Source organism: Thunnus thynnus, chromosome 12 (genome assembly GCF_963924715.1).
Source record: "Thunnus thynnus chromosome 12, fThuThy2.1, whole genome shotgun sequence".
NCBI classification, from domain to species: domain Eukaryota; kingdom Metazoa; phylum Chordata; class Actinopteri; order Scombriformes; family Scombridae; genus Thunnus; species Thunnus thynnus.
The window spans coordinates 1142161-1155675 of record NC_089528.1 but is presented as its reverse complement, the minus strand read 5'-3'; the positions used below and the strand labels follow the sequence as shown (position 1 = coordinate 1155675).

At 40.0% G+C, this 13515-nt stretch overlaps 1 protein-coding gene across 3 annotated transcripts in view; it reads left to right on the top strand.

Moving 5' to 3' along the window:
* Positions 1-13201, top strand: part of tmem68 (transmembrane protein 68) — a 36756-nt gene extending 23555 nt beyond the window's left edge. For all 3 annotated transcript variants that reach the window (XM_067604775.1, XM_067604776.1, XM_067604777.1), the window contains 3 exons: positions 692-752; positions 11974-12113; positions 12572-13201. In XM_067604775.1, the coding sequence (XP_067460876.1) occupies positions 692-752; positions 11974-12113; positions 12572-12676 (306 nt within the window). In that variant the 3' untranslated portion in view covers positions 12677-13201. The remainder of the gene's footprint in view (positions 1-691; positions 753-11973; positions 12114-12571) is intronic.
* The last annotated feature ends 314 nt before the right edge of the window (positions 13202-13515 follow it).

The window sequence follows — 13515 nt, the reverse complement described above, 5'->3', positions numbered from 1 at the left end:
CTGTCCTTCAAACAACACGCCCCCACCAACACTTGCACTGTTTTAACACAGGGTGTATTTCAGTCTGAATGCAGACTTTCCTTGACCTTTACAACAGGTATCTGAAGGCTTTTTTTCAGATCTATTGAGTTACTGATTAATGTGATCATCAATGTCAGCTCAGTGAATGAAAGGCAGAATGTGTCATAGTGAAATAAATAAAGGTAAATGATGGACTGGAGTTTCTAATCCTAACAAATCAAATGCTGCATCAACTGCATACAGCAGTTGTGTCTTTTCACATCAGTGTTGCTAGACTCACCACTGTCCTAAAGCATTAAAAACCTGCTGCAGCACTGCTCCTCATTGTCAGTCCATATCCCCCATTTTGCTAAACTTTATATTATTGTGTGTGAAATTCCTATTATTTATTGTTTGTATTCCATAGCACAGGACACACCCTACATGCATTAACATTTTTATTTTTATCTTTTTTATACTTCAATTTAAGTGAAAATTGTCTATATGGAATACTATTTTTTAATTTCTATGAACTGTTTGGACAGTCAGTCCAGTCCAGGAGCACTACAGTAGCAGACAAGTAGCCAACTTTTTTAGTTATAATTTGCATAGGGACACATGTAATTCTGCTGTGTAGAAAGACTCCCTCTCTAATCTTCTCAATCTCTCCTATCTGCTCTCTGTCTTTCAGCCAGTAATTCCAATGTTTACTCAAAATGTCCGGGAAGGCTTCAGATCTCTGGGAACACTCAGTAAGTGTAGAGAAAAGTAAAAATCACCAATATAACATCACCCACCCCCACCCCCCACCGCCCTCTCTCTCTCTCTCTCTCTCTCTCTCTCTCTCTCTCTCTCTCTCTCTCTCTCTCTCTCTCTCTCTCTCTCTCTCCATCCCCCTCTCTATTTAATTCAATTCAATTCAGTAAGCTTTATTGGCATTAATGTCAGATGAACAATATTGCCAGAGCATCAAGGATAATACACTTCATTAACTAAAATAAAATCAATTAATAAATAAAAAAGAAAAGAGAAAATGACAGGAAACATTAAATATGTGTTTTGTGTGTGTGGGGGTGGGTGTATGCGTGCTTCTTTGTATGTGTTTATGAAAGATTGTTAGATGACTGAAGATTTGGCCCATCTAACTTTACAATTACTCCTTAGACCACTGTATGTGTGTGTGTGTGTGTGTGTGTGTGTGTGTGTCTATGCGTACCTCTACTGTATAGTTACATTCACTTTGAATAATCACATTTACAGATGAATAATATTGCTAAAATGTCAAAGATAATACAGTTCAATAATGAAATGAAAAATACAATTCATCAGATAATATTAAAAAACAAAGAACAAGAAAACATGTTTTGTCAATGTGTGTCACTCTACTATATTGATTTGATTTATTGAACAGGACAGTGTGTAGTATTAAGCATAAATGATGCACTGCACCAGAGTTAGCTTGAAGCTAAATTGCATCTGTAGTCCATTACAATCAAAACATACAACAGCACAACAACAAACAGTTGTTGGGCGGCTGTGGCTCAGCAGGTAGAGCGGGTCGTCCATTAATCGGAAGATCGGCGGATTGATTCCCAGCTCCTCCAGTCCACATGCCGATGTGTCCTAGGGCAAGATACTTAACCCCAAATTGCTCCTGATGGCGGCGCCATCAATGTATGAATCTATGTGAATGGTTAGTTTCCTCTGATGGGCAGGTTGGGACCTTGCATGGTAGCCCCTGTACCCATTCAGCGTATGAATGTTTGTGAATGGGTGAATGTGATTCGTAGTGTAAAAGCGCTTTGAGTGGTCAGAAGACTAGAAAGGCGCTATACAAGTACAGTCCATTTATCATTTACCATTTTACAAACCCAAAAAAAATCAAAAACAAAAAAACAAACAAAAAAAAACCCCACAAAGAGAACAAACACACCATACAAAATACAAAGCTACACATAACAGCACATCACATACACCCACAATGTCAATTAAAAATTAATAATGTAAACTACGCTCAGTGGTCACATAGCTGATTCGTCTTTAGTTGATTTTTTAATTTGGCCTTGAATGTATTGATGGAACTACAGTTCTTCATATAATCAGGTAGGGCATTCCACTGAGTGGTGGCTTTCACACAGAAAGCTGACTGCCCAAATGCAGTGCGACAAAATGGTATGGTACAATCTTGTATAGAGGATATTCTGGAGGATCTAATAGAACTTACTGAGCGAGTGTACACAAAGTCACATAGTGGAGGAGAGGCCAAACCATTTAAAATTTTATAAACTAGGCACAAATTTGAGAATAATCTAAAATTTTAAAAGCTAAGTAAATTGTATTTCTCCAGTACCCTACAGTGATGGAAATGCATTGGCTTTTTGTCCAGAGTTTTTAGAGTTTGTTTGTATAAGGACTCAAGAGGTTTTATGGCTGTACCTCCAGCCTGCCCCCAACATGTGATGCAATAATACATATGGGAAAGAATCAAGCATGCATAAATATCTTGGCTGCGTCCAAAGAGAGACAGTTTCTTATGTGTCTAAAATTTGCTAAGTTGTACTTCATGGTTTTAACCGTTTTTTTAAACATGTTTCTTTAAGTTCAAATTTGGATCCAGTGTCACACCAAGATATTTAAAATCAGTAACTATGTCAATTTTTTCACCTTTGATGAAAATATCAGCGTTAGGAGGTTGTACCATAGTCTTAGAGAAAAACATACCCTTTGTCTTGTTTACATTTAGACTCAGACATGATTGATTAAGCCAATGTGTGATCCTTTCCATTGCAATCATTAGCTTTGCAGCAGCTAACTCAGCTGTTTTTGCATGTGTGTACACAACGATGTAATCTTCATATATTTGTAGCTCTGCATCATGACACTGTTGAGGGAGATCATTATATATGGGCTAAATAATAGGGGACCTAACACTGACCCTTGTGGAACACCCATTGTGCACTTCATGTGACTGGACAGTGTGTCACTCATTTTAACACATTGTCTCCTATTAGATAAATATGAAGACATCCTTGCCAGTGCTCTAGATGAGAAGTTAAATTTAGAGAGTTTAGATATTAAAACATCATGATTGAGTGTGTGGAATGCTTTACGCAGATCTAAAAATACAGCACCAACTACTCGATTACTCGATTACTACCCGATTGAATTTGCTCTATCAAGTGCAAGGTAGCAGTTTCGGTGGAATGATTTACTCTAAAGCCAAATTGCATACAATGTAGACCAAAATTGCTTGTATTAAGAAATGTTGTCAGTTGTTTAATGACAACTTTTTCAGCAACCTTTGAGAGTACTGGAAGTACACTTATTGGTCTGTAGTTACTGGAAGTATATATTAGTATATTATTAGTTCATTATAGTCACATGTACTGTATAGTGCTTCCACTGGCAGGACTATGTAAGGTCACAATGTTGCCAAAGCTTAAAAACACTGTTAAATTAAGGAAATACAATGATAATATGATATTTACAATAGTAAATCAGTGATGTTTTAATGAGTCCCTCAGTTTGTGACATGCAGTCACATATTGCGCAGCTAAGTTTGCTGCATGTTTTTGAATTGCATGTTCTAATAGAATCTGTTGCTTTTTTACTGTTATCTAGCTTTGTAAAGTTTGGAATTAATTCTTAAAGTATTATTATATTTGTATATATTATTATATATGTCACATTTTAAGAGGAAGTGCATCTCTGTCTTTACCTCACCTGTCGTGCAGTGACCACATACTCTTTTCTCTGCAGCCATGACTTGTGTCGTCCTGTCTCTATGGCTGACTGTGGTAACTCAGTCTGTGTTTGGTCAGGATCTGTCTCTACTTTGTATCCCTGACTTTGAAGAGATACTCTGCCAATTTATATTCATGGTTTCGGGTCAGGTAGCAGTTGAGTTTGTTTTGAGTTTTGGTTTGATTGGTCCATTGTTTCAGATAGTCATCTTTTGTTAGTTTAATAATTTGGTTGACTCTGATTGGTGGTTGTAAAGCAGTGCTGGTCTGAGGTGGAGCAGTATTGGGTATTTTTTGATCAGTAAGTCTCAGGACCAGCTGACAGAAGGGATTCTTTTGGGGGTTCAGTTCCTGGGTTAAAATTAAAGTGTTCTTTTTTTAATGTTAATAATCAATGGGTACTTCTGCCCTGCATGCATTAGTTGGTGTTTTTCTTTGGATGTTTGATATGAACCTACAGATTTCTGCATGCAGAGTCTCTATGGGGTGCTTGTCCCATCTAGTGTACTCCTAAACTCTGAGTGGACCCCAAACTTCACTACCATAAAAGGCGATTGGTTGGATTATACTATCAAATATTTTTGTCCAACTTCTAATTGGCATGTTTATGTTATAAAATTTTCTTCTAATTGCATGAAATGCTTTACATGCTTTTTGTTTCAGTGAATTGCCAGACTAAAGTAACCTGAGGCACTGATTCTGAGCCCCAGGTAAATCATAGAATAGGCTCTGATCTAGATGGGTGTTAGTTTGAACTGATATTTGATTTTCTGAGATTTGGCCTTCTTTTGGATGATTTTAGAATTGTTAAAGTTCACTGTCAGGGCTCAGGTCTGACAGCACTGCTCCAGGAGGTCCAGGTGCTGCTGTAGCCCTTGAGCGGGAATTTAACTTCTTTATTGATAAGGGTTAGGCCAGGGGTTCCAGACTGCTCCAACAGTACTGCCAAGTCACTCATGTAGGTGTTAAGTAGAGTTGGAGACAAGCTGTTGCTCTGAAAGACGCCTCTCCCTTGAGTGAAGAGATCTGTAGTTTTGAAGTCAATTTTTACTCCACACTTATTACTGACATACATTGACTTAAATGTTTACCCCTCACACCAATTTTGAATCTTATAATATAATCCCTCTTCCCAATTAGAATCAGAAACCTTTTTTTAAGTCAATGAAACATGCAGAAATTTTATCCTTAGTTTTTGGTGTACGTGATGATTAATTAGAGTGTGTATAGTGTAAACATGGTCAGTAGTGTGGTGATTTTGTAAAAAGCCAATTTGCCCTTTACTCAGGACATTGTGTTCCGTAAGGAAGGCCAGCATCCGGGCATTGATAATGCTGCAAAAACACTTTCCCAGATTACTGCTCTCACAGATGCCTTGGTAGTTGTTAGGGTCAAATTTATCTCCACTCTTATGTATTGGGGAAATAAGCCCCCAGCTCCAGATCTCAGGAAAGCAACCTGATTGAAGAACAAGATTGAACAACTGAAGCAGGACCTGTTTCAGCTCAGGGTTGCTGTGTTTCAACATCTCTGTCCTGATGCCACTGGCTCCACATGCTTTCCAAGACTAGTTTTGTATGCTGTTTTCTAATTCTTTCATTGTAATTAGGTAATCAGGGGGGTTCTGATTATTTTTGATTGTTGATTCAAGGATTGTCAATTTTTCCCTAATTTGTTTCTGTTCCTGATTGTTAGGTGAAATTTGCTAATGTAGTTTTTCAACATGTTCTTTCCAAATGTTACCATTTTGTAGGGCCAAGTTGTCTTTTTTGTTGTTCAAGTTGTTCCATCTCTCCCAGAACTGATTTTGATCAATGGACTCCTCAATTTCTATTAGTTTCTGTTCATGATATTGTTTTTTCTTGTTTTATTATCTGTATTCTCTCAGTGTTTCAACATAATTTTGTGGCAGGTCTGTGTTTTGTGGCTGATGGTGTTTTAGGTTGGACTGCTGTCTTAATTAAAGCTGCAAGCAGCATTGAACGGGCCTTCGCACCCTTGCGCACGTCAGGGCACGGTGCAGTCCTAGGGCTTCTGTCACAGGCATGTAGATGTCTCCAAACCTGGGCTGACAGGTCTGACTTTACAAACATGTGAAGTTCAGTGCAGACTGGAGCATGTACAATAAAGTTATAGCAATTTCCTCTGTCATGGCGAAACATCAAATCTCAACGGTGTGAGGATGACAATTTTCTGCAGGGTGAGACATGTCTGTCGTGCTCACCCCTGTGTCATCAAAATTATGCAAGTTTTGGGCCCATTCACTTTAATTTCAATAAATAAATTTTTAACTTTAAAACTTTTTATGAGTTTGTGTGTAAAAGAAATTCACTTCCTAATTTTCATCGTCTAGTTTTTAGAAAAGGAAAGACTTTTAACCCACATGACTTGGTCAAAGTTTGATTGAAATGTGTACTGTCAGGTGTGGAGAGACAATAAGTAACTGCAGCTGGACACAGAAAAATACTTATATTTTTGAATGGAGAGTGTGAGCGAACCCACACCTTTTTGAACATTTACTGCTTCCACATAGTTTTAGATACAAACTTCATTTGAACTTTAAATGAGTCACAAGACTTTGACCTACAAATCTTGAATTTACATGTGTTTTCTATCCTTCACTGTTCAGGGCGTGGCACAGTCCAAAGGCCTTGTGTAACAAGCATGTAGATGTTGCCAGACCTGGGCTGAAATGTGTACTGTCAGGTGTGTAGAGACAATAAGTAACTGCAGCACTTTATCACTAAACTGTCACTCTCAATCTATTTTTTACCCTTCCCTCTACAGTTGATATACAGCGACATGATGTTTATTTAATGCGTGTTTTCTAGCACCATATAATGGACACAGGAAATGATATTTAACTCCTTCATGCAATGTTAAATAACAGACAACTAAAGTTACACGTCTTTGTCCAGCAAGTACTCGTGGCACTGTACATTTAAATGTAGGACAGACATGAAGTGCAATCAGGCAGATTCCCAGAGCCATGGAGACAAGCTTTGTGATTCATCAGCTTCCAGAAAGTCCAAGAAAATGCCATTTTATTGACGTGATTGGTGCTACTGGTGGCTCGATTACTGGGCGTTGTGATGGCCTGATGACGTGTCATCACGCAAGCTTACAAAAACAGCCTGCTTGAGCTTGGCTCTTCCTACTTGGTCACACCGACATCGAGGGAAGATGTGTTTTCATCTCTGTTACCTTTGAGACTTGATGTTTCACCATGACAGAGGAAGTTGCTATAACTTTATTGTACATATTCCAGTCTGCACCAAACTTTACATGTTTGATAAGAGTCCTGGCCTGAACACGTCCACATGACAATATTCCATCAGTGATGCATACTGGCTGAATAGCGCCCCCTACGAAATTGCAGCAAAGCAGTCCCAGCAGCAGGCAAAATAGTAGACAAATCTCCTTCTTGCGTTGTCTGAAAACAGCCGGGGTCTGAAGACATCTACATGCTCGTGACAGAAGACCTTTGATTGCGTCGTGGCCCAACGTGCATGGAGGCGCGAGGGCCCGTTCATCACTGCTTACATCTTTAATTATCTTGCCACTTCAGACCTGAATTTGACCCCCTAAACATGTTCAAAAACTCACCAAATTTGGCACACACATCAGGTCTGGTGAAAAATTTGATAAAATGTAAAAATTATCCCCCTAAGTGCCAAAATGTGCTCGATAGTGCCACCTATGTATCTAAAATGGCTGCCACGGCCTGTAGGAATGTCGTAGAGAGATCGAACCAAAACTCAATTATTCGTCTCAACTAGACCTACAAATCATACGCGACAACCCTGACCTAAATCCAACAGGAAGTCCGCAATATGCCCATCAAAGTACGACTTTGCGCCAATTTTGGACCCCCAAGAAACGCTATCTCCTCCTAGGGCGTTAATGGTATCGGCTTCAAACTTGAATACATGTCTTATGACACTGTGCTGAACAAACGTAATAAAAACTTTGTAATAACTTGAACGGTTTAGATATTGTAAGCCCTGAAAGTTGTAGTGCCACATCATACCTTACCTTACAATGTAAACCAATGGGGAGGCAATCTCTAGGCATGGGAGGGAGAGAGAGAGAGAATGGGAGCTCATTGAGTAAGAGTGACAGTTTAGTGATGAAGTGCTGCAGAAAAATAAAATCAAAACTAAAATTTGTAGCTCTGTACTGCAGTTTTTCCTTTATTAGGGCCCAAGCACCTAGTGGTTCGCTCACACTCTCCATTCAAATATGAGTATTTTTCTGTGTCCAGCTGCAGTTACTTATTGTCTCTGCACACCTGACAGTACACATGTCAATCAAACTTTCAAAATAAAAGCACACCACACTTGTAAGAAATATCCCTCTTTTTTAAAAAGCAAAATGATCTGATCCCGACGGGCCAGAGTGTAGGGTCCCGACCAACACTGCTTGCAGCTTTAATTTATTTTTGTAACAGCCATGTTTAATTGGTTTGATTGAAACTGTAAAGAGCGGAATGTGTTAATCAGACCAGTGATTTCAGATGAAGTAATTATATCTTTAAATCTAACTTCACCATCAGGATTCCATTTTTATTGATTTTTTATTTTATGTAATTTACAGGGCCCAGGTTCTGTTATTTTCTTGTAAAGTTGTGAAGTTGGTCTTATATATAAACTTACCTGGCAGTTCTCTGATAGTGGGGTCTGTGGTCTGACAGTGACTGCGTTGGTGAGGGAGAGGTTTATGTCAGTGATGGCGTAGTCAACTACACTAGTCCCAAGAGCTGAACAATATGTGAACCTCCCCAAAGAGTCCCCTTTCATCCTGCCATTAAGCATATACAGACCTATGGAGCGACAGAGATGCACTAGTTCTTTCCCCATTTTGTTCACAATGTGGTCTTGATTGTGTCTGTGGCTGGTGGTGGGGCTGAGGTGTAGAGAGGGCTGTCCAAAGATGTGGCTGTTACCAGCAGGATCCACTATGTCAGGCTCACATCCTGTTCTGGCATTTAAATCTCACACTAACAGGACATTGCCCTGGGCCTGGTAGTGTCCAATCTCTTTATGGAGATTTTCAAAAATTTTTAAACATAAAAGGGGGGGGGAGCGTAGGCCGCACAGGCTGCTGCAGCCGTCTTTATACCACACAATAACCCCACCTGAATCTCTCCTGTCATATGTGTTTCTGTTTGAGAGATGAGTAATATCTCTCTATAGTCTGAGGGACAGTGGGTGTCTGTGTCGTCTTGACACCATGTTTCTAATAATATGACAATATTTTGACTTCTAATGCTAGACATGAATTCTGGGTCTGTTCTCTTCAGTCCAAAAGCTGAATAGTACAGACCCTGAATTCATCTCTAGCAGTAGGTTCACATTTAAATTCAATTCAGTGGTGATTCAATACAGAAACAACAGAATAAAATCGAGAACTATTCATGGGTTAGGGTCAGATAAACCATGAAAAAAAAGAAGGCAACAGCCTGTTTTTGTTTTTTTTTCCAACCAAGAATCTTAAAGATGACTTGTAGCAATTGCTTCACTTTTCCGATGTCTGAGTGGTTGGCCACTATCTGTGCATAGGTAGGCTGCATCCCAGGGAGTGGCATGGCTTGAACCATGTCAGCCTGTGCTTCCACATAGTATGCTGCTCCAGATATGTGCTCTTGAGTTCTGGTACCACTCCCTGCCTGATTTATAGTGGGCGGGGTTCTGCCAGTTTAAGCTCCTCTTAGCTGGACTCTGGTTTCCTGATCTCCAGTTGGTTGGGCTCTGGTAGGCTGGGCTCCAGCAGGCCGAATTCTGGTAGGCTCGGCTACAGCAGGCTGAAATCTGGGATGCTGGGCTCCAGTAGGCCGAATTCTGGCAGGCTGGGCTCTAGCAGGCAGAAATTCTTATAGGCTTGGCTCTGGTCAGGTAGGCTCTGGTAGACTGGGCTGATAACCATCTCCTCTCTCTTTGGTCAGTGTGGTGTGTGCTGGTGTCCATGGATGAGCTGTGGTGGGGTGTGGGTCTGAAGGATCTCCGTTGGCCGTTGTCCTTCTGAGGTCCTCAGCAAACATCCAGACAGGATCCCAGTCTAAGTGGACGGGGTCATACAGGTGTTCATATGTCAGAGTGGCCATGACAGAGGAGTTGGAGGGCTTTGTCAGTTTGAGGACACCAAAACTTCCCCACACTGTGATGAGGGAACAGCTTTTTGCATTCCAGGAATTTGCCATTGGAGTCAATAAGGATTGCAGTTTTAAGGTGCTGGTGACAGAGTGGTCCCTGTTCCTCTGTAATTGGCTCAACTTTGGCTGAGTAAGAGGCTGTGTCTAAGGCTGGAGGTGCAGTGCTGTCTTGTGTAGGGCTGGTTCATCTGGTCTGTGGTGCTGCCTGTTTGCTGGGGCCAGTCTGTGGAGGGCTGCCCTGTGTTCTCTCTCACGCTCTCTCTCTGTGAGGCTTAAATTTATCAATATTTCCCCATATGTTGATATTTATTTCCACCTTTTTTATTTAAAAAAACAAACCTAAATTTTATCTGTATTAAGTCATTCTTTATTTCACATTGAATATAACTAAAACTTTGCTTTTGATTTACAACTTAACATATTATTTAATACAATAAAAAATGAAAATGGCATGGCCAAAAATATTGGTACCCTTAACTTAATATTTTGTAGCACAGTCTTTGGAGGCAACAACTGCAGTCAAGTGCTTTCTGTAACTCTGAATAAGGTTTTTACACTTCTCCACTGGTAGTTCAGCCCACTCTTCAAACTGCTCCAGTTCTCGCAGGTTTGATGGGGTCTTCCAACAGCAAGTTTCAGTTCTTTCCACTGATGTCCAATGGGATTCAGATCAGGACTCATAGCAGGCCACTTCAGAACGGTCCAACGTTTTCTTCTCATCCAGTCTTGGGTGCTTTTTAATGTATGTTTGGAGTTGTTATCATGCTGGACCTGTGACTAAGACACAGCAGAAGACAGCTTGTCTTCTGATTTCAGGCACCCAGTGCCTGAGACAACCCCAAAACATCACTGAGCTTCCTCCATGTTTCACAGTAGGCATGGTGTTCTTTTCTATGAAGGCTTCATTTTTTCTTCTGTAAACATAGGGTTGGTGTGATTTACAAAAAAAGCTCTAATTTTGTTTCATCTGTCCAAAGCGTGTTCTCCCAGAAGGACTGTGGCTTGTTAACATGCATTTTGGCAAAGTACAGTCTGACTTTTTTGTCTCCCTCTTACAAGTGGCGTCTTCCTGTTTCTTCTATCATGGAGCCCATTTTCATTCAGACAGTGATGGATAGTGCGAAACTATTGTACCTTGAACTTGAAGGTCAGCTTGGATCTGTATTGAAGTTTTCCTTGGTTCTTTCTCGACCATTTGAGCAATCCTTCTGTTCAATCTCAGGCCAATTTTCCTCTTGCAACCACGTCGAGAGATATTGGCTATAGTTCCATGGGCCTTAAACTTGGTCGACAGTGGTCACAGGAACATCAAGCTCTTTGGAGATGGTCTTGTAACCTTTACGTTGACCATTCTTGGCTATTACCTTTTGGCTAATGTCTTCAGACCACTCTCTAGTTTTCCTTTTGTTTTCCATGTTCAATGTGATGCACACAGTGGCGCAAAACAGCAGAGTGAGTAATTTTCTCCTTTTAAACTGGCTGCATGAGTGAGATGGAAAAGATTGAAAACTCCTGTGATACTAATTAAAACAAAATAGTCTGCTTAAAGTATCACTACAAATCAATTGTTTCTTACAACTTCTAAAGGGAACCAATAATTTTGTCCAGGCTATTTTAGAATGTCTTTGCAGAATAAGCATGAATTCAGTTATTTTCACAACTTTTTTGTTTTGTTCCACAGCAAACCAAACATAGACATGCACTGATAATAAAATATCTTTTAATTTCAACACTGTTCAGGGCAAATGGTGTATTATTTTAATAAAATGCAGGGGTACCAATAATTTCGGCCATGTCTGTATGGAACAGAGGAAACATAAATCAGGCCTTGGTTACACACACACACACACACACTGGCTAGTAGGATCAATTCATTGTTGGTTTGCATCTGCACTTGGAGCTTGTTGACAAAAAGAGAAATATAAAATATCACTGGCGTTATCCTCAGGATAGGGTGGTAGCAGGGAGAGAGTGCTGATTTGACCCAGGCGTATATGAATCTGATGGTAACCTCTTCTTTTGTCATTGTCTTATCTGAATCCTGTTTCTCTATGTAACATGCTCCTTCTTTCTATCCAGGATTTTTCCGCTGGGTGTATGAAAGATTTCGTCTCCCTGCAGCCCCTGTTTATGGTGGATTCCCTGTGAAGTTTCGGACCTTCCTTGGTGATCCCATCCCATATGACCCTAACATAAACGCTACAGAGCTGGCAGAGAAAGTAAGTGAGCTGAAGCTGCACTGGGAACTACAATTCTTTCTTTCTCTTTTATTTCCACCTTAAAGAAGGAAGGAAGGAAGCCAAAGCTGATTAATATTACTTAAATAACATCCAGTGCAGCACCACAGCTGTATAAAGAAGTGGAGGAGGTGTGGAGACAAGGTCAAAAGTAATGAATGCGATAACCAACAATATAAATATCAAAGAATGAATTAATATTTGTAGGCACCTCAATACTAAACACGACTGCTAGCCTGCAGCTAACAATCTGCCTAACTGCCAGAATTTGAACTAAAATTTCAAATTCTGCTAAACTATAAATCACCACTCTGCTTGCTACTAAATTTGAGGGGAGTCCTGCAGGATGTTGCAATAATGTAAGCTGTTTCACAAAACACCAATAATTCACACATAGTGCTAACTAGTTGCTAACTAAGTTTATATCATTTGCTTTGCAGGTGCAGCAGGCAGTCCAGTCTCTGATAGACAAACACCAGCAGATCCCAGGGAACATTCTGAGAGCCTTATTGGAGAGATTCCACACCAAATACAAGTGTGATTAACAGCAGCTATACAACAACAGAGACAAACTGTCCAGTGTGTGACCAAAACAGCATGTGACATTGGCTCAGATGACTGCAGGGTGCACAGGTTTGGTGGCCTAATGTGTTGGGATATTTGCACAGCTCTCTTCACTGCCCCCAAACACCACAGACTGCAGCTGAGTTTCCTTTTACATACATGTTCTTCGTGTCACATGTTTCTGATGTATTCATGTGTACATTGACTTTCCTCTTCTTCTGCTCATTCCCAAGATGAATCTGTTTAAAGCCAGACTTCCTCACGTTGGGATATTGGACTTGACATATATCATACCTCAAAATTACGTAAAGTTGCTTTCTTTTGTTATGATATTTTTGTCTTGATTAGTTACATCATGAGCAGTTAAAGATGGGCCTCTGGACTGAACAGTGAGCTGACTGGTTGGTGGTTAAACTTCTGGTTAGATGTATTTGGTCATTGTATCTGTTTAAATTTACATACATGGGATTCAGGCAATTTATTTATTAAAGAATGTGATATAAGTACATTTAGGACAGCAAGAGATTCATAACATGGGTCAGTCAATACATTAAGTAAGTTGTTCAGGCCTATGAATTGCAGTTACGATGCAGACACTTGCTGGTAGTGCTAGAACAGCACTTTATGTTTGCACAATTTCAGTTTCACTTGATTTAGAGCAAACAATGGAAATGCATTGTTTGCAATACACACTAATTTCTATCTGTGGGGCCCAGGGATCAGGCTTACATGAGGGTTTTAACAGGAAGACCAGACAGAGCTCAACCAGTGCTTAAGGCTGGCCCACAATCAAAGGCTTTTTGGTTTTGTGAGATTTAAG